At 36.9% G+C, this 20,373-nt stretch overlaps 1 protein-coding gene across 6 annotated transcripts in view; it reads right to left on the reverse strand.

Moving 5' to 3' along the window:
* Positions 1 to 238: 238 nt before the first annotated feature.
* Zfr (zinc finger RNA binding protein) overlaps positions 239 to 20,373 on the reverse strand; it is a 62,467-nt gene continuing 42,332 nt past the window's right edge. For 5 of the 6 annotated variants that reach the window (XM_032898766.1, XM_032898769.1, XM_032898768.1 and 2 more), the window contains 8 exons: positions 20,150 to 20,355; positions 18,747 to 18,897; positions 14,510 to 14,651; positions 9,987 to 10,084; positions 9,046 to 9,141; positions 4,436 to 4,547; positions 4,227 to 4,324; positions 239 to 1,732 (listed from right to left, as the gene is read on the reverse strand). In XM_032898766.1, coding sequence (XP_032754657.1) covers positions 1,553 to 1,732; positions 4,227 to 4,324; positions 4,436 to 4,547; positions 9,046 to 9,141; positions 9,987 to 10,084; positions 14,510 to 14,651; positions 18,747 to 18,897; positions 20,150 to 20,355 — 1,083 coding nt within the window. In that variant the 3' untranslated portion in view covers positions 239 to 1,552. The remainder of the gene's footprint in view (positions 1,733 to 4,226; positions 4,325 to 4,435; positions 4,548 to 9,045; positions 9,142 to 9,986; positions 10,085 to 14,509; positions 14,652 to 18,746; positions 18,898 to 20,149; positions 20,356 to 20,373) is intronic. The other variant, XR_004387399.1, reaches the window with a different exon arrangement.

Raw genomic sequence — 20,373 nt, forward strand, 5'->3', positions numbered from 1 at the left:
AGATCTGCAAAAATGCCAGTCTTGTATACTTTGGTTTGGGTAAGGGCTCCACCCTAGAAAAATGAACCAATATGGTGATGAAACCTAAAAACTTTTAGAATTATGTGATCCACCAACACACACTTGTCAGGAGTAACACATACATACACAGTATATATGAATACAGTTTGACTGAAGCGTAAGGAGTATCAAGCAAAAGTTATCACCATCAAGCCTACCACATAATACAAGTAAGTCATTCTATGAATTTAAGTCTTTATTTCTGTATCTCACTGTAGTGCTGTGACAACAAAACGACATCTGTGCACCAGAGCACACATACATCGCAGTAGGCTGTAACTCATTACACCACTGCTAGGGGTTAGCACTCTGTATAAGACGTAAGCATGGAGGATGGCCACACCAAATAATTTTCTGTTTTTTTTTTTTTCCCTTAGATACTCTTATTTTTCTTAAATCAGTAATACTTTATCAATCTCACAGTTAATAGACCTATAAATGATCTGAGTGATAGGATGTATGGGGATCATTCAACTGTGTTATACTGTAGAAGCTGCTAGAGTAATTGCACACATATCAATAAGGAACTGTCACATAATTAGGGCTAGTTATTGTTAGTTGCACAATGATGAAGTTCTTCTGAAAACAATAGCCCACTTATATGTGAGAAATTCCCTTTCCACTTGTACAGAAGAAAAAGTATTCAGAAAGTTATTTTTGGCCTTGCTATGTCAAAAAGTCAACTGTACAAAGATCTACGTGTTAAACCCAAAATTATTTTAAATGTCTATTAAAAACAAAAATGTCATGCATTTTATTATCAATTATGCAGAGGCTTTAAAACTGTTGCAAGACCATATAATATATATTAGCTTTTATACTGCTAATGCACAACTAACAGCAAACTTGATTAGATTAACGAATTTGTCTTAATTACACCTTTATATATCACACTAGATAGACAAATGCCACAAGATCTGCAGAAACACCTAGTTCTGAGCACTTAGATGGCAGGGTAGCTTTTTGTATTGAAATCCTTCACATACAGAGTAACAAAGGAAGAAAGTCTGCAGTTTCACGTTACAAAAAGACGCACTGCTGTAAAGTAGTAAGGGGTAAAGGATATCACCTGGAACACAGAGTAACTTACAACTGGTGTCAAAGCAAACAAAACTTCTAAATAAAAGTATCAAAATACACGGAGCAACTGAAGCACAAATCCTGCATTAAATACAGTAAAGATTTAATAACACAATGCACTAGTTAATAAAAGACACAAAAATACAGGGGGCAAGGGCAACCAGTCAATAAAATAATGGGGGAAAAAAGGGAGGGGAACCACTATATTTCCCCTAGTCAAATTTATTTTCCAACGTCTTTCCATCCATATAATACCTGACACTGTACAATAAGTTTTTAATATCATAGAAAAACTTGGTTCTTCCATGAAACTCTTTATATTCTTGATAAACTTTTAAAGTAGACATTATTATGAATGGAAAACAGCCAATAACCGGCACCTATTGTAACACTGAAGATTTACACAAACTTTTTAAAAGTTATCATAATCCTTTTTGTCTTTTTTCCCCTCAGCTTCAAATCCATCCACTCCATCACTATCCCTTCTTCGTTTCCTGTTGTTGTGGATATTAAAGCGTTGATTCATTTGTGGTAATGGATCCATTCCCAGAACTTTGTGTATCTGACGGAATGCAAGGAGTCTCAATGCAAACTGCAAATAGAATTAGAATAGAATTTAAAGTCAAAACACCCTAAAATCTGTACTTTATATTTATTCATTTATTTACTTGTGTGCACATGAATGCCACGTCCAGAGTATGAGTTGGGGCCATTCTCCTTTTTACCTGCAGACTGCTATCTCACTGTCAGAGAAGCACATCAATTCTTATTAAGTTTTAATTCCATATAACAATATGAGAAGAAAAAACAAAAACAAAAACAATGCAATGGAAGAAACACCCTGAATGGGTTGTTTCACCATTGATTAATCAGAAGGGACATATACTATGTCCTGATACTCTTTTATTTTATTTTTTTAGGGCAGGGGCTTTTGTGTGTGCTTATTTGCTTTCCAAATAATTAAGCTAGAAAATATCAATCTTTAAATAAATTTAGCCTATGCACTAAAGGGTGGTGGGAGTGGTGGAAAGATGTCAGTGGTTAAAACAACTTGTTGCTCCCACAGAGGAGCTAGGCTCAGTTCACTGTCCCAGGAATGCCAGAGCTGTAAAGAGAAACCTTGTCTTAAATCTCCCCCCTCAAAAGGCAAAGTACCCAATTTTTACTCATCACTTATTTTTAATGAGGGGGAAATGAGCACACTTCTTTAGTGACTCAAGGGCCTTAAAGAGTTTATACAATATTTTCAATATATAATCCTTATCTTTAACTCTAACCTAAAAGAAAAAACAAAGCCCATCTTTTAATGTTAAGAGCACTTCTCAGTCTTTTGATATATGTCTTTTAAAATCATTACCCCACATATGTATCTAATATTTAACATAATAGTCAGCTATCTCAAAACTATTTTGTTGATGATTTGCCCTTTCTCACTGAAAGTATGAGGTGTATTAAATATAAATTCTCTTATATATTTAATAGTCCAGTATCAGGTTCTTTGATTGCAACGCCTTATATGTGCCACAATTATACTGTGAGAGAGTATGAATATATCTGTATATGACTATGTAGTCCTGGCATGTGTAGAACTCAAGAATGTAGACCAGGGTGGCCTTGAAAGCACAGAGATCCAGTTAAGAGCTACATAGTGAGACCCTGGCTCAAAAACAAACAAACAAACAAACAAACAAACAAACAAACAAACAAACCCACCCCAAACAGAAACCCCAAACCAACCAAACAACCTTCTAGAGATTTCCTAACCCAATGGTAAATGGTAGCTTCCTCTAGAGTTGTAGCTTCCTGTGCTACTGTGTTCAGATTTTACTCAGTTACAGTTCCTATAAAATCTCTCCCCAATTTGGGCAGGCAGTGTTGGGGTATATAATGTAGGGTCTTAATTTAGACAAGCATGTCACTGAGTCACAAGCTACCTCAGTTTCGATACATTTCTAATGTGATACATTAGAGAGAATTTTGCCATATTAAGTGGGTATTAATTAGTAGCAAATAAAATTAGAAGATTAACACCAATTATTCCCAAACTTTTGGAATTTTAAAAAGATTTCTGAGTATGAGTGCCTGCCTGATGCCAAAGGAAGTCAAAAAAGGATATTGGATCCCTTAGAAGTATTTATGAATGGATGTGAACTGCCATGCAGATGCTAGGAAGCAAACCTGGGTCCTCTCTGTAGGAATAGCAAATATTCTTGAACACCAAGCTGTCTCTCTAGCCTCAATCTTGGGACTGACACCACCAAATACTTAAGTGTTTATTTTTGCAGTGCTGGGACAGAGCCTGGGGAAGAGGGCATACTTCGTGTATGTTAGGCAAGACATTACCATTGAGCTATATGTATCTGTACCCTTGTAAGGATCACTGAATGATGTTTCCTCTTTGGGGTAGAGTGGATAGGGAGGAAGAGATTAGCTTTGTAAATGTTACCCTGAAAAGGTAATTAATTACCTTAATTAGGTAATTAACAAGGAGTTTATAATATTTTCATGATATATAAAGACAAACACAACATTACACAATAATCAGATGCATTCACATAAGTAAATATTTAAAATCTTTTTTTTTTTTTTTTTTTTTTGGTTCTTTTTTTCGGAGCTGGGGACCGAACCCAGGGCCTTGCGCTTCCTAGGTAAGCGCTCTACCGCTGAGCTAAATCCCCAGCCCCAATATTTAAAATCTTATCAGTGAATTCTAGGTTAAGGTAAATCTTTTTTGTTTGATTTTAGAGATAGGATTCCACTGTTTAGGCCTGGTCTGTCCTGAACTTATAGAGACCTACTTGCCTTGATCTCCTGAGCATTGGGATTAAATGAGTTTGCCCTACCACCTCTGGCAAGGTAAATCTTGGTTTCAGTGTAGCCTTGGCTATCCTGGAACTCAGAAGTCTGCCTGTCTCTGCTTCCTGAGTGCTGGGATTAATACCACCACCCGGCAGTAAATCTTTTTAATAGTCTCTTTAAAGGCTTACTTACCAAATAAGTATGACAATGACTAATTATTACACGTAAAGAAACAATTATAAAACTCCCAGGCCTTAGGGACAATAATCCAACAAGAGTTCAATTACCTGTGCACTGGATGTAATGTCTTCACGCTGTTGGTCAGTCATTGTTGCCAAAGTATCAAAGGGATCCTTTTCACAAGGATCCAGAAGTCCAGGGCTGCCTACAATCATTGTAAAGAGATAAAAGTTATTAGTGGCATTATCTACTTGGGAAAGTAAACCTCTTACTCAATAAAGAAATAAACTTAATTTTACTTAATAAAAACACTTACCTTTGAGAATAATCCCTGAAGAAATGCACTCAAATACTCTTCTCAGGGCATCTCCAGGGCTTTGAGGACTAGAAGCACTGCTAATTGCTTTCTCTACCAGTAACTCCATAGCCTAAAATTAGAAACATAAAATATGTCCAAAAGCATACAGACCATTTTCAAACACCATCAGAATGATGGGTACGTTCTTCAGTGCTAAGGTTTTAAAGATCATGAAGCTATGATAAACCAGTGAGGAGGCTCAGCAAGCAGGTGAGTGAGGAGCTCTAGCTGATGACCCTGATGGGATCCCCACAGTAGAGAACTGACTCCTCCAAGTTGTTCCAATTCTTACACACACACACACACACACACACACACACAAATGTAAAACAGTTATCTAAAAAATATATAAATATTTAAATTAAATAAAAACATGAGGTTTCATGCCTTTTATCATCTCTTTGGAGGATTTAGTAGAATTATTTGAGCCCATGAGTGGGTTTAGAGTCTAGTCTGGGCAACATAGCACCACCTCTACAAAACAAAACAAAGCCACCCATCAAACAAAACAACTTGCTAGCCTCTGGGACAGAGAAGTATGAGGATTTCTGCAAGTTTGAGGCCAGTTTAGTCTACACAGTGAGCTTCAGGAGAAACAGAACTATAGACTCTATCACAAAAGAAGCTACCAAGTAAACTCAAGGCAGTAGGGTCAGAAGTTTAAGGCAAATATAACACAACAAAGTGTCAAAAAACCCAGAAACTTAAGGGAACACAAAACTTTACATTTTTTTTTTTTTTTTTTTTTTTGGTTTTTTTTTTCGGAGCTGGGGACCGAACCCAGGGCCTTGCGCTTCCTAGGCAAGCGCCCTACCACTGAGCTAAATCCCCAACCCCAAAACTTTACATTTTAAGATTTGTACCTAAAAATGAAAAACATCAGGCTAATGCCTACAGAATACTGTTTCTAGTAGATTGAGCAGGCCAACATTCCACTAATATTTCAATTCTGTGTTTTTAAAAATTGGGGACTCTCACTTTGCAACCCAAGGCTAACCCTAGGACAACTGCTTTGACCTCAGCAGGCCTGCTTTGATTCTTGTGTACTGGGCTACAAGTGTGAGCCTTCACTCCAGCCTCTTTCTGGAGCAGAAATGTAATAGCTTGCACCAAACAGGAAAATACCTGTTTGGATGAGTTTAACTTATAGGAATTATAATGCAATCTAAAATTGATTCTAAGAGAACTCAATGACTACATGAAGCCAACAAAAATGAAGTCAAAGTTGAGATAAACAGGAAGATCCCAAGGCTACTTACTATATACCAAGCTAAAACCCAAAACATTATGGAACTGTGATGGTTGGAATGAAAATGGCCCTCATAGACTCTTAATTTGAATGCTTGGTCCTCAGTTGGTGAAACTGAAAAGGGTTAGTAGGTGTGGCCTTGTTGAAAGAGGTAGGGTCACTGAGGGTGGACTCTGAGGTTTCAAAGGCTCATGCCATTCCCAATTAGCTCTCCTCTTGCTTGTGGATCAGATTTAAACTCTTAGTACTGCTCCAGTGTAACACCAACCTACCACCACGCTCCCCACTACAACGGTCATGAAATCTAGTCCCCTGAAATCATGAGTTCCCAGTAAATTCTTCTATCACTTGTCTGAGTCACAGTCTCTCTTCACAGCAACAGAAAAGGCCAGTATTGTTGTGTAAAAGACTAATCGTTCTGTTTTTGGAGCATTGTAGAGGACTCTTGGACAGTAGAGTCCAGAGCAGTAGAATGATATGAACAGGACTTAATAGGCCATCCTGGGAGGAGCCGGGAAGCCATTAGTACCAAGAACCATACGGACTACAGAGGCCGAGCTGAAGAGGTCTTTGATGGAAACAGTTATTAGCAATTGGACCAGAGATCAATTCCTGCGATGTTTTGGCAAAATCTGTGCCTGGTTTTTGCTCTTGTTTTAAGAATCAGCCTAAGGCTAAATTGAAGAGTTAAGGACTAATTTCAATGACAGAGGAGGATTTCAAAATACTTTTGTTTCTGTCATGTGGTTATTAGTAACCACTCTTAGGCAGGTCTACAGTGAAAAAGAGCACCAGGAAATTTGATGTTGGACCCTTAGTTTGTGCTCAAAGAGGTAAGGAGAAATGGAATTAAGTGAGTGGTCAGACCCTATCAGCTAATCCTGTAATTTGTGAAAAGAAATGGTCTAAGTCAGTGATTCTCATCCTTCCTATGATTTTTTTTTTTTTTTTTTTGGTTCTTTTTTTTTTTTCGGAGCTGGGGACCGAACCCAGGGCCTTGCGCTTCCTAGGTAAGCGCTCTACCGCTGAGCTAAATCCCCAGCCCGATTCTCATCCTTCCTAATGCTGATAGGTGACTCTCTACCATAACATTTTCACTGATTCTTAACTGTAACTTTACTTCATACTACTTCATACTTCCTAACTGTACTTTCGCTATTATGAATTGTAATGTGAATGTATGATACGCAGGCTATCTGACGTGCAACCTTTGTAAAGGGGTCATTTGGACATCCAAAGGCATCTTAACCCACAGGGTGAGAATAGCTGCATTAAGGAATTACTTATTCCAAATAAGAATCAACGAAGAAAACTTTAAGCAAATGTAATTTGAGGAGGGGACCAGTTTCCATCCCAAGAAGGCAAAAGAACCTGGCAGCACCGCCACATTATTCTAGTTTCAGAACCACGAAGGACTATTTTTTTTTTTTTTTTTTTGGTTCTTTTTTTCGGAGCTGGGGATCGAACCCAGGGCCTTGCGCTTCCTAGGCAAGCGCTCTACCACTGAGCTAAATCCCCAACCCCCACGAAGGACTATTAATAGTACAGGATTGTGGATTCTTCTTCTTCAGCTAATGAAAGCCACTGAGTCCAGGTGTGTGGCAGAGGAAGGAGTCCCCTGTATGAAGGCCCAGAAAGGACACTGCAGAAAGCTGTGAAAGTGAAGGGTGGATTGTGTTGGAGATACCAGGATATTGGAGGCACTACTAGAGCTGCAGGATGTCTGCCAAGGAGGGCTGCAGACAGGGAGTGGAACCAGGCTAAGAGAGAGGTCTGTGGCAGTCAACAAATTGGAAAGGCGCACTTAAAGCCCTGTGACATCACAGAACTACAGGATTTAGAATTTGTACTGCTGGGTTTTGGTCTTGCTTTTTGGTCTAGGATGCCCCTCTTTTCCAACCCTTTGGAAAGGTACTGTTTATTTTGTGCCACGGTATATTGCTAGTATACAACTTGCTATTATATAACTTGCTAGTGTATGGCTTGTTAGTATATAACTTGCTTTTTAGTTTTGTTTTTGAAGGAGTTACAACTAAGACACTTTCAAAAGAGACTTTAAACTTTGAAAACCAGTGAGACTGAAGAAATCCGGGGACTTTTGAAGTTAGACTAAATTCATTTTGCACTGTGGTATGGCCACAGTTCTATGGGGGCAGGGAGTGGAATGTGGTAGTTTCAATGAGAACGGTCCATACAGGCTAATATCTTTGATAGAATGCACTGGAAAGGATTAGGAGGTGTGGCCTTATTGGAGGGGGTGTGTCATTGGGGGTGGGTTTAGAGGATTTAAAAGCCCACCCTATTCCCAGTATAGCTCTGACTGTTGGTTGTTGTCTCAACAAGAAAGCTCTCAGCTACTGTCCTAGTATGATGTTTGCCTGCCTGGCACCATTCTCTCTGCCATAATGGTCTTTTTTTTTTCTTTTCTTTTTTCTATTTTTCGGAGCTGGGGACCGAACCCAGGGCCTTGCGTTTGCTAGGCAAGCGCTCTACCACTGAGCTAAATCCCCAACCCCAAAGCATGTAATTCTTAAACACAAAACAATAAAAAAATAAAAGATAACATTGGCTGTTTAACTTTCAATAACCTAACTTTGAAATCAACAGGTTCAATTATATTTCTAAACAAGTCTCTGAAGTTTTATTATAAAGAACAGTTTGCCTTTAAAGAAAGGCAGCGAGTCTTTTTATGTTTAAGACAGGCTCTCACACTCGTAAGCTCAGGGAGACTGGACTTCAACACCTTTGTTATCAAAAGTGTCTCTTCATTGAACCTGAAGCTAGGTTAGTGGACAGCAATGCTCCTTCCTGTCTTCGCCAAGACAGGACTAAGGCTACAGCAAGACCAGAGTTTTATCATTTATGTGTGAGTTCTGGGGGTCATAGGCCCTCAAGCTTGTGCAGCTGAGCTGTTATGCAACCCGTTATAATGCTTTTGTTTTTTTTTTTTTTTTAAATGAGCAAACCATCCTGAAATTTTTTTACTATCATTCATCCACTCACACAATTCTCCAAGTGTGCTGCCCTACTCCTCTGTGCACCATGGTGTGCACGTGAAGGTCAAAGGACGAGTTTTAGAAGTCAGTTCTCTTTTCCTTCTACCATAGGGATGGAACTCAAGTTTGGTAGCAAATGCCTTTGCCCACTAAGGTATTCTACCAGCCCAAGGACAATTTTTAAATTAGTAAATTTGTTATCAAACAGAAGAACACAACATATAAAAGACAACACAGGACAAATGAAATCCAAGGACAAAGATCTGAGAGAAAAACTTTCTCAATACTCATTTTCCACACTGCTGTCTGTCACGGCTACTTACCCAGCTAGGAAAATCAGACCATGTTGGAACTCGCTGACAAAGGTCTCGGAGAATACGTATGATAATCACACAGGACTGTAGGCCATTAGCTCTAGCCTTGAGGGCAACACAAAAACCAACTGAATTAATCTTAGAAATATTAAAAATATCCCTTGATGAAAAAAAGTTAAAATACCACTGTTCAATGGAAGCTCAGACTAAAAATAAAATGATTACATTGAAATTGGTTCCAATGAGCTGCCATTTACAGCAGTATTTTATGCCAGAGTTAGTATTTAAAAGCTAGTATTTAGGTCAAAGTAAACAGATTATACAAGAATAATATTTCTTGATCCCCTGTGAACCTTGACCTGTGTTCATACAAAACAGTAAACTGAAAAAAAATCTGCCTAAATTAGAAATAAAAAGGAAAAGTAAAGAGCTAAAAAGTTTGTCTAGGGACTGAAAGGTTAAGGAAATCTGTTTGGTTTCCTCTCTGTGCCTTTGCATGTCTGCAAAGTCACTAAACCAAGCAGCTGCTTCCTCACCTTTCATTCCCTACACTTATTAACTTAAGAGAAAGAAGGGGAAAAATCTTAAAACTATACACAAAGCTTTAAACACATATTCCATTATTTAAAGCAAAGTTAATCTGCAGCCTTATGGAATATAAGGTATATAAAAAAACATGTGATGTTCCTAAACAAGTCAACTTTAAATATAGCCACTAAAAATAAAAAACCCAGACTACAAACACACCCCCATACCTGTTTATTGTCAAATTAATAGTAACCGCAAAATGCAGATTGTTATACTCAGCTTCTATGATAACATTTTCTGAGATTTAATTTAAAATAGTGTTGTTTAGACAATTGTTTGAAATGTTTAAGCATAGTTAAACATGTTGTACTGAACTACTCTCTCATAAGGCTACAAGAAAAAAGTAAAATGATGTTCCGAACCTGGAACCACTTAGCGTGGCGTAGAGCAGCCAGAGCGTCAAGGCATTTTTGCCTGTCCAAGACGTCCGGTGGGTCTTTCACCATACCCGAGGTTACATCTAAAATGGATTGAATTGGCAAAATGCAGTGAGGAATGGGTGTTTGACCAGGTGAGCAAGACACTTCCTTAAAGCAGCATCAGTGTCACATGAGCCATTTGAGAGCTTTTCAGTTAAATGAATCCAGGGAGTAACTTTTAACCAATTTACATAACACAATATTAAGAAAAAAAAAAAAAGGAGAATTAAGATAAACTCTTCAGTGATACAGTAATTTTCTGGAAATAGAAGCCTTACTCACCAAAATGAAATCTAAAGGAAAGATTATTGGACACAGCGCACCAGCACAAAGAAGACAAAGACAAAAGGGAACACAAAAATCCACCTTAAATGGGAATGTACAATAAACTACCAAGTTGGTAAAGTCTCCTAGATTATTCTGGGGCTAATATAAGAAAGAACTTAAATTAATATGGAATGATCAATACAACAATTACAAGGGGGAAAAAAAGAGAACAAAGGACCAAAATGAGGTTTATCTGATAATTCAGTTCTTAATGTTCAACTGGAGAACATTAGCATGTTGTAAAGGAACACAAAATAGCTTCTAAAATGAAAAGTCATTAAAAGTGTTCCAAACAGGAAGCAGAGAGAAACAGTGAGTAAAGCAGAAAAAGGCTACAGGAACTAGCACAGTTAAAATACATTAAGTACAGAAAAGAAGCCATAAGCAGAATGCTTTGATGGTAATATGTAGGGTCTTTTAAGTTGGTTAAAAATGTGTTATAGAAAGCCCGAGAAAATAGGAAATCAGGACAAGAAATTAAGTTTACATTAATAAAGACTAGTTTACATTAATAAGTCATTCACAAATGTGAAAATCCAAAGGCCAGCTACATGTTTATATAAAATATAGGTTTGCTGGTCAAACTATTATATAACTAAGCAGCAAATACTTTCAACAATCTAATTCACAGTTGCCATCAACTTTATAGTATATTTAGCTTCTGGCTTTTGAAACAAGGTGCATGTAGCTCAGGTTGGCCTTGAACTCAAGGTTTGTTGTCCTCCCTCAGCATATGAAAGCTGAAAGTTATCATGCTTGGTTTATAGTGCTTTTTTTAAAATTTAATAAAATTATAAAAGCAATCTGTTGAGTATAAGCAGTAGCTAGAGAGGACTAAAAACCATGACACATTTAGGATGCAATAACTGATTATTTCAAATTAAGAGGGACAAAGAAGAAATATAAAAAATAATGAGAGTATTTTAAGTCTGGGTAAAGCACTTGAAATTCTGTCTTAAAGTATTTAGAAAATGATTTTATTAAAGTTTATTTTTGTTTATGCATCTTTTTGTGGGTGCCCAGAGTCTAGAAGGCATCAGATCTCCTGGGGCAAGAGTATGGTTGGTTGTGGGTTGCCTGACCATGGGTGCTGGAAATTGTACTAGGTCAATTGAACTGCAGGAACAGCAAGTGCTCTTAATCAATAAGCCATCTCTCCAGCTCAAGAATTTAGAAGTAAGTTGTCATTATTCTGAGATGAAATATGAAAAGGCATCTAAAAATGAGAAGGAAAAAGGACAAAGAAAGGAGAACTAACTAACTTGAAAAAGAAAAGAACCTATCCCCACCTCCAGTCTCTAAAACATGCAGAATATGGGAAAGGATCTCTGACTACTGCTCTTATTTTATAGTACTGTTAAAGCCAGGACGACTCTGTACTACCGTATCTTAGAATTTTACAGATTCTGCCAATATGCAGGAAATTTTTGTACAAAGGCATAACTTTGTAAGTTTTAATCTACAATGCAAATTCAATGAAGACAGAACACCTATTCCAAGTTAAAACAAATAAGAGCTAGAGTAGATTTTTGTTAAATTTCGAGTGTGGATTTTTGTACCCATTTTTATGTTCTCAGTAGATTAACCCCTTAGATATAGTGTGCTAAATCATACTTGTTCCCTAACAAGTCAAAACAAAAATCTGTTAATTTATAAAAAGAAAATACAAATTCTTTTCCTACATGAATCTATTTCATGAATTATAAGGGGTTAATCGCCAATTAGAAGACATGCTGTGTCCACACTATTTTATGATTAAAAGTTAATGGGAATATATTAATTTCAATTAACATGGTTATGTAAAATATAATTCACTCGACTATTTAAAAACTAGTGTGAACACTGCTCAATTCTAGAAGAGACAAAAGACAAACAAAATAGCCACACAAAAGACAAAAAATGCCAGACTCTGCATCCAAAATCCCCCTTAATCAAATGGCAGATGTGACACTGAGCTTTTGAAAACCTTGGTCAAAAATCCTTCCGATGTCTTGGCAGCAACCCCTGACAGGAATCAATCCCTTCTGCTAGAAGGCTTTGGACCGGGCCTGATAAGCTACAGGTAGAAAAAAACACACATAATACTTGATTTGCTGCAGAAAAGACTCTGTAGCAATGGTTAGAGCATTCTGAACATTTCAAGCTAAATTCAATTAAATGTTTACTACATGTTAACTGTCAAACACAGTACCAGGAAAGAGATCTGTTATGTGTTTAACAGTTATTTCAACAATTTAGTCATTTCTTTTATTAAATGATTTCACGTTAAACAGGACCACTACACATTAAAGAGGCTATCACACTATGTGAAAATATAGTTAAATCTCAGGATTTACAACAGTTCTTCCGGCAAAGCCTTCCTTACACCCTGTTCTAACTCCCCAAAGCAAGCTATAGCCTTTAAGTGATTTTAAGACACAGAGCATCAGGAGCTGCAGTGAGAGAGAATACATACCGATATTCTGCAGCTAGAAAAAAGCAATCTTCATGGTAAAGCTAAAAACATGGGTTTACTGCAGTCATCTGCAGCAAGGAACACTCTTATCAACGTTTCTATACTTTTGTGTATCCAACTTTCCAGCTCAGTGTCTTGAAGCAAAATCTTTCGATTTTAAGCTGACCATTTCCCTCATGATCTTATTTATAAGATTCAGAATTGTAATTCTATCTCAGTCTGGGTCAGACAAAAATGTAATTTTGTTTCCTTTAGAAAGGGCATGTTAAAGTATTTACTACAAATATGGCACTACAAACTTACAAAATGGCTTGGGAATGAACTAACATGGTAAATACACGAACATTCTGAAATAAAGCTAAATGGTTACATGAGCATAATTTTACATTAATCATAGCAACATTAATTTATAATATATCATACTAGATTTTTAAAAACAGAAGTAAAGGATCATATGCTACATACAACTTGGCCAAATTGACTCAGGAACTACTTCCGTAAGCAACAGCCAGACCTTGAAATGAATTCATGTTCATACAAATGATCCTTTACATAAAACTCCTATTTTTCAGGATGTAAAGCTTAAGATACAACATAAAAAATGCTAATATGGTATACATATGTAATATACAAAATCAGACAAGTCTCCCAATGAAATTTTGACTAAAATATTCTTTTCTTGGACCATGGAAAGCCCATTTTCTTAGAAATAATTGCTTTGTTTTAAGAAAACAAATTTATAATAGTAATTGATAATTTTTCTCTCAACATGTACTACAAAGAGTGTAAAATTTAATTCTATTTTCAACAACTTAAGATGGATAAAAACAACATGAAAGGAAACAAAGTAAATTTTATCTGACCCATAAAACAAGAGAACCAACATTACTGCAGACACTGATCATGCTTTTGGCTTAAAAGCTTTGGAAGCTTTGAAAATGTTACAGAGTAGTCCCTAAAGCAACATTGCTGGCACCAGTAGAGTTTCGTGTTCTACAAATGCAAATTCAGTTTAAAAAAAAACCAAAAACAAACCAAAACGCAAACAAAAACTGTACTGCACTACAACTCACTTATCCACATCATTTGTTAAGAGCTCTAGCATGATATGCAGGCCCAATGCCCAAATCTGTGTGCATCAGCATGTTCTGCATTTAATGAAATTACACAAAACCAAAGAGCAACCTCAGAGAACTAGAAATATTTACTTCAGGACAGGCCAGATCCATGACTATAAATGTAATGATTGTAAGTAATATTTGCCAATTCATGAAATCTTTTTCATCAAGACAACGCAAAACCAAAGTTGTCTTAGTAAAAGCTAAATTGTGGCCCCTAATTATTAACAAGCATTTAAAATGTTTCCTTGTGTCAACTATGTAAAAATCAATTTTTGAAGTTTTTTTCCAGAAATCTGAGGTCCGTAAGAAAAGAAAGAAAAAAAATATATCAAGAAAACCAATCACATGATATAAATGTTTTCTATAATAGTACATCACTAAGAAGAGCATTCACTTTGTTAGAAATGATCTAAAGCAAAACTAACTGCTGAGTAAGTTAAATCTATAAAATTCATATGTAATGCCAGCATGTTGCCTTCTAGGGCTTAATGCCATCATAAAGGGGAGGTAAATGGAAAACAAAAAGTTAACAGAAAAGTAGAATGTTTAACTGGCTTTCCAACCTCCTTCCCTCATGTTCTCTTCTCGAATAATTGGAGATGTCAGGGTGATAGTGACTTGCATTTTGGGTTCCACACACGAGTTCAAAATGATCGCTGCCTCAGACACCGCACATTTTATGTCATACTTCTCAGGACTTATAACCTATATAGTGAAGATAAGAAATTAGAAAATCTTCTGCAAAAAACAAATATGGTTTTATTGTGCCCTTATTAGTCATTCTACAAATATTGTATTCTCTATCCTCTGAAAACACATGCCAGATTACCCTTACCATTTATCTTTTGCATTTCTTTATTTTCAGAATTCTTTGAACTATTATTTCTCACTCTTTTTAAACTTTTTGCTGTCTTATTTTTCTGTATATGGTGTTTTGCCTGCACATGTGCCTGTGCATCAATCATGTGCCTTGTCTGGTGCCCACATGGGAAGAAGAGAGCTCAGATCCCCTTGAACTGGAGTTATAGATGGCTACGAGTCACCATGGGTTTTAAACTGATCATTCCATTCCTGTTAATAGGAGTTATTTGTATATGTGTATGTATGTCTGCTTTAAAAACAGCTGTTGCCATTACTTACCTTACATATTTATAAACTTTCAAGGGACGTAAAATAAGTATGTATACCTCAAAGAGCCTAATTCAACAACTGTTCCCATGGTTCATTCTCTGTGACTTTTAATATTTATCACTTATTCAGAAGCAGTCAATAAACAGGATCAATTGCAATTTGGTAGACATGTATCTAGCTTCAGTTTACATAAACAAATGAAGCCTCCATACAGACATTATAGGGGTTGGAGATACAGCTCAGTTGATAAAACCATCCGGTGTGGGAAAGCCTCTGGGCTTGAACCCAAATACCTGTTCAACCCCACCACTGAAAACAAGATAGAAGTGTGAAATTTTACACAGCAATACTTTTAGTCTCAAATTGTACTTGACTTTACTTGTGATACTGTACTTAATACATTAGAGGGTTGCTGGAGAATAAACTTAAAAAAAAGAAAAGAAAAGAAAAAGATTTCAATTTATTATGTGTGCACATGCATGCTTACACATGCTATATAGTGCAAGAGTAGAGCCAGAGGACATCTTGCAATAGTTCTTTCTTTCCAACAAGTAGGTCTTGAGGAGTGTGACCTGTGAGCTCAGGCCATCTGACGAAGCAGCAAGTCTGAGCAGCCTCACCACCCCCTTAGATTAGCTTTTTAAAGACTTTGAGTAATATCTAAATGTTAATGACAACGATTAATTTATTTTACCTGTTTATACACACACATAGTAAGAATAAGTGATTTGGAAACTAGTTTGTTTTTGATTAACCATTAATACTTTTAAATTCTTTGTTTTTAGAAAGTTATTTTATTGCATGTGCTTGGTTATAAATCTGTACCCCATATGTGCCTGGTGCTTGTGAGGTCAGAGGGTTTTGGAGCCCTACAACTTAAGTTCTGGCTGGTTGTAAGCAGATATGTTGATCCTGGGACTCAAACTTAGTTCCTCTGCCAAGAGTAATAAATGTTTATAACTGCTGAGCCCTCACTAACACACTTTATTCTATGGTGTGTTTCCATGTGTGTGACTTGAGTATATAGGGTGATCTGAGTATATGTACCATGACATGTGTAAGGTCAGAAGACAACTTTTAGATCAACTCTCTCCTCTATATAGCTTCTGGGAAATCAAACTCAAGTCATCAGACTTTGAAGGCAAGCACCTTTACTCATAAAGCCACCTGGAGGGCTACTTAGAAAAATAGAGAATTTATTTCCTTAAGTATAAATGCATGCCCGATTAGTGTCAAGTTACTTAAAATTTTCTGAAATTTTTCCCCCTAAAGCTATCTGTCATTGTCCTTGTCGCTTTCACTATTCTATCCATTTCTAACAAAGAAAAAGAAGTGAGAATATTCTATTTGGAAAGATTCATTTTCAATTCTGAGAACAATGTTAATACAAAAAAAAAAATTAAGTGTTAATGCTAAATTCAAAATGGCTTAAGCAATAGGACACTGTCCCTTTTGTTTTGTGTTGTTCTACTGTGGTCAAGTACAATTCTGAATAACTACTGTAGAATCCAGTAAAACATCAATCCCTAAATTTAAAATATCTAATTAAACTGTAGTTTTACAAGACTGATACTATAGGTCACTCAAGAAAAAATTACTTTAAACCTTGGTCATTCTTATATATGTGTCATATATATATATTTATTTGGTGGGTTTTATTTTGATTTTTGAGACAAGTTCTCATGTGGCCCAGGTCGGACTCAAACTCTATAGGTAGTCAAATACATCTCTGAACTCATGCTCTTCTTTTCTCTATATTCCCACGTGTTGTCTCACAGGCATGCACCACCACATTAGCTTCCGAAATCCCATCTTTAGAAAGAGCTTTGTTGGGGTTGGGGATTTAGCTCAGTGGTAGAGCACTTGCCTAGCAAGCGCAAGGCCCTGAGTTCTGTCCCCAGCTCTGAAAAAAAAAAAAAAAAAAAAAGAAAGAGCTTTGTTCTTATAGAACTAAAAGAGAGTATTCTATTACTGTCACAATTAATTGGAGACCAGACGCTTAAAAAAAATAGCTGTGTATGCAGGATGTGTGTGAGCGTTGTGTCTGTGTGACCTCTCCTTCTTTAATTATTCACACACACACACACACAACCACACACCCACACACACACCCACACACACACCCACACACACACCCACACACACCCACACACACACACAGTCTGAGAACAAGTTTGTGGAGTTAGCTCTCCCTTCTACCTTTATGAGTGTTCTGGGGATTGAATTACCTTGTCTCGAGGATTTAACGTACTTTCAACTGCTCAACCATCTTGCTGCCAAGAGCATTTCCTAGCATTATAAATATTTAGAAAACTAATAAAGCAGTTATCTCTTTATCTATGGTCTCATTAATTTTAGTTACTTGTCTATGGTCAATTACAATCAGAACATATTAAATGAAAAGGCATACAAATAAGCAATTCATACATCTTAAACTGAAAGCTGTTTGCAATAGCATGATTAAAATCTAGAGCGACCCTGCTCGCTCTGGCCTGCTTTGTGAATTGTCCATTCTCAACCCACTACTTGTCCACGATTTACTTATTAGATGAGTTGTTATTGATATAGCACCACAGTAAGTTGCTGTATGTCATTACGATAAGAAAACAACAGGAGGAGTGATGCTGGCATTCAATCACAACAAACAGAAACTTTACTGAAAATGTCAAAGTTCTAGGCCTGAGGAGAGATGGGGCGGGAACTGCTGCTTGGTGGTATAGCATCTATTTAGAATGCACAAGGTCTTAGGTTTATAGACAATATCCTCCTGGGTTTGGGGTAAGAACATGCTGAGGTTGCAGCTACTTAGACGCATGGTGGGGAATTTGTTGCTAATCTACTATGCTCAACTATAAATATTTGCCTAATTTATTAGCACTGTATCCCAGGTATGCAAGAGTAGGAAAAACAAGACATATATACTGTCTGAGGTTTCAGGCATCCTGGGGGCTTTGGGAAATCTCTAGAAATCTTTCCAAGGGTACAGAGGGTTCACTGTAGTAATAATAAAACCAGGCAAATTCAAGTAATACATACTCTTAATTAGATTAAAACATGCATTCAACTAAGAGATTCATGAATTAAAAGAAAAATTAAACCTGCTATACAGGAATGAGCTAGCTCCCCACCTCCCCCACTTCAGCTGAAGTAGCTCAGTGGGTAAAAAGCACTTCCTACCAAGTTTGATGATCTGAGTTTGATCCCTGGAACCCACAGAGGGAAGAGGGAACTGACTCATAGACACTGTCCTCAGACTGCTGCACACACACTATAAATGTGCGTGCACACTAAATAAAGTATGAAAAAAGTCATTCTCTGCTATGTCTTCTCATGAGTCCAATTTTGGAAAAACAGGGCATATGCTGAAATTTTCCATTTTAAAATAAATTAGCAAGATGGCTTCCTGCCAAATTACAAGCACTGCAGATCCCCAAAAGATGAAGCAAAAAACAGTTTCATTAGTTCACACAATGGGGGGGACGGGGGATGGGGGACGGGGGACGGGGGACGGATGGACAAAGACAGAAACAACCCAAGCCAACCTTTTCATTATAGAAAGTCAAGCTAAAAATTAATAGGCTGGCTGAGGTTTAAATTGAAGCACAGTTAGTCTTGACAAAAGCTTCTGACCTGGACAAAGGGTAAATTTAACATTTCCATAATACTTACAGCAAGCTGTTTGGGTAGGTTTTCTGCAATACGGCTTAATAATGACTTGGAAGGTTTTTCTGAACACAGCAAAACAAGGTTGACATTTCTGTCTCCTCGGAGAAGCAATCCTTTTGCCAATACTCCTACTCGCAACACCCCTTTCAGAGCTCTGTAGCAAAATCAACTTATATTAAAATATGATATTCCTCAACTACAACTGTAATTTCCTCCAAACCTAATAGTAAACTAAATGACTTTTACATAATTAAAATTGTCTTCAACTACACTGACAGACTATATGCCATTTAAATAAACATTATACATGAAAATAAGTGAATAAAGGGTGGATAGAAGGCTCAGTGGTTAACAGTGATTGTTTCTGAGGAATAGGGTTTCAAACCCAGTATCCCCACAGAAATCTATATGCAATTCTGCAAACACTTGCCACTCCAGCTCCATGCGACCGATGCCTTCTTCTGGTCTCCACAGACACACATGTGCACATATTCACATAGACACGAATACAAAGAAATCTCTTTTAAAAATCAAGGTCTAAGCTTGTAGAGGAATAAATATTGTCTATCTTACAGAATCTCACTTGTTACCCTCTTGCTTCTGCTTCCTGTGTGCTCAGGTTTATGTGTGGGCCCAAACACCTAGCTCCTTGTTTTGTATTTTATACATCAAAATTGTAAGAGAAATGTTAATATAAAAAATATTGTCAAAGGAGAAAAAGAAAAATTAGAAAAATAATAATGAAATACAACATGAAATATTTTAAGCTTGGCTAATTTATGCTTTATGGTCAATGGTCTTTTTTTTTTTTTTTTCGGAGCTGGGGACCGAACCCAGGGCCACTGAGCTAAATCCCCAACCCCATGGTCAATGTTCTTAAAAGTCACTGAAATTTAGATAAATGAGTGGCAGATGAGAACATAACTAAAACCAGGAAAGAATAGCTAGATAAAATTGAAAAGTTACATAAGGGCTGCTTTGAAACATTGAATATGTTTTTTGTAATAACGTTTAGTGTGTTTTAAATCAACAATAAAAACTAGTGGTAGTAGAAATGTACACTACTTATTTTAGCAAAAGTACAAGTGTAGTTAACATGTGTGGACCAACACCAACCCCTCCACCCCTCCCCCATCTTTTATTTATATGTGTATGGCTGCCACGTGTGTTCAGGTACCCAGAGGCCAGAAGAGGTCATCAGATCTCTTGGAGGTAGAGTTACTAATGGTTGTGACCTGTTTGATGTGGGTGCTAGGAACCGAATTAACCCAGGTTCTCTAGAAATAGGGCAGCAAGCAACCTTAAGGGCTGAGCCATCTTACCAGTTCCTAATCTAAAGATTAGGTAAAGATTTATGGTAAACCATAAAATGTCCATGAAAGGAAAGAAGTACTTTGTAAACACACCTGTCTTTACCTCCCTCTTTCTTATCATCTCCCTCTTTGTTCTTGCTCTTCTCATGTTCAGACAAACTGTCTGAAACAAGCTTTAAAGCACGTTCAGTGATAGAAACAATTTTCTGAACTGCTTGTAACTCTTCTTCCGTTGGATAAATAGTTGCATGCTTTGTCATTACATAACGATCATCAGATGAGTCAGGGCGACGTAAGGGCTAGAAAGAGGGAAAAGA

Source organism: Rattus rattus, chromosome 3 (assembly GCF_011064425.1).
Source record: "Rattus rattus isolate New Zealand chromosome 3, Rrattus_CSIRO_v1, whole genome shotgun sequence".
Taxonomy (NCBI): Eukaryota; Metazoa; Chordata; class Mammalia; order Rodentia; family Muridae; genus Rattus; species Rattus rattus.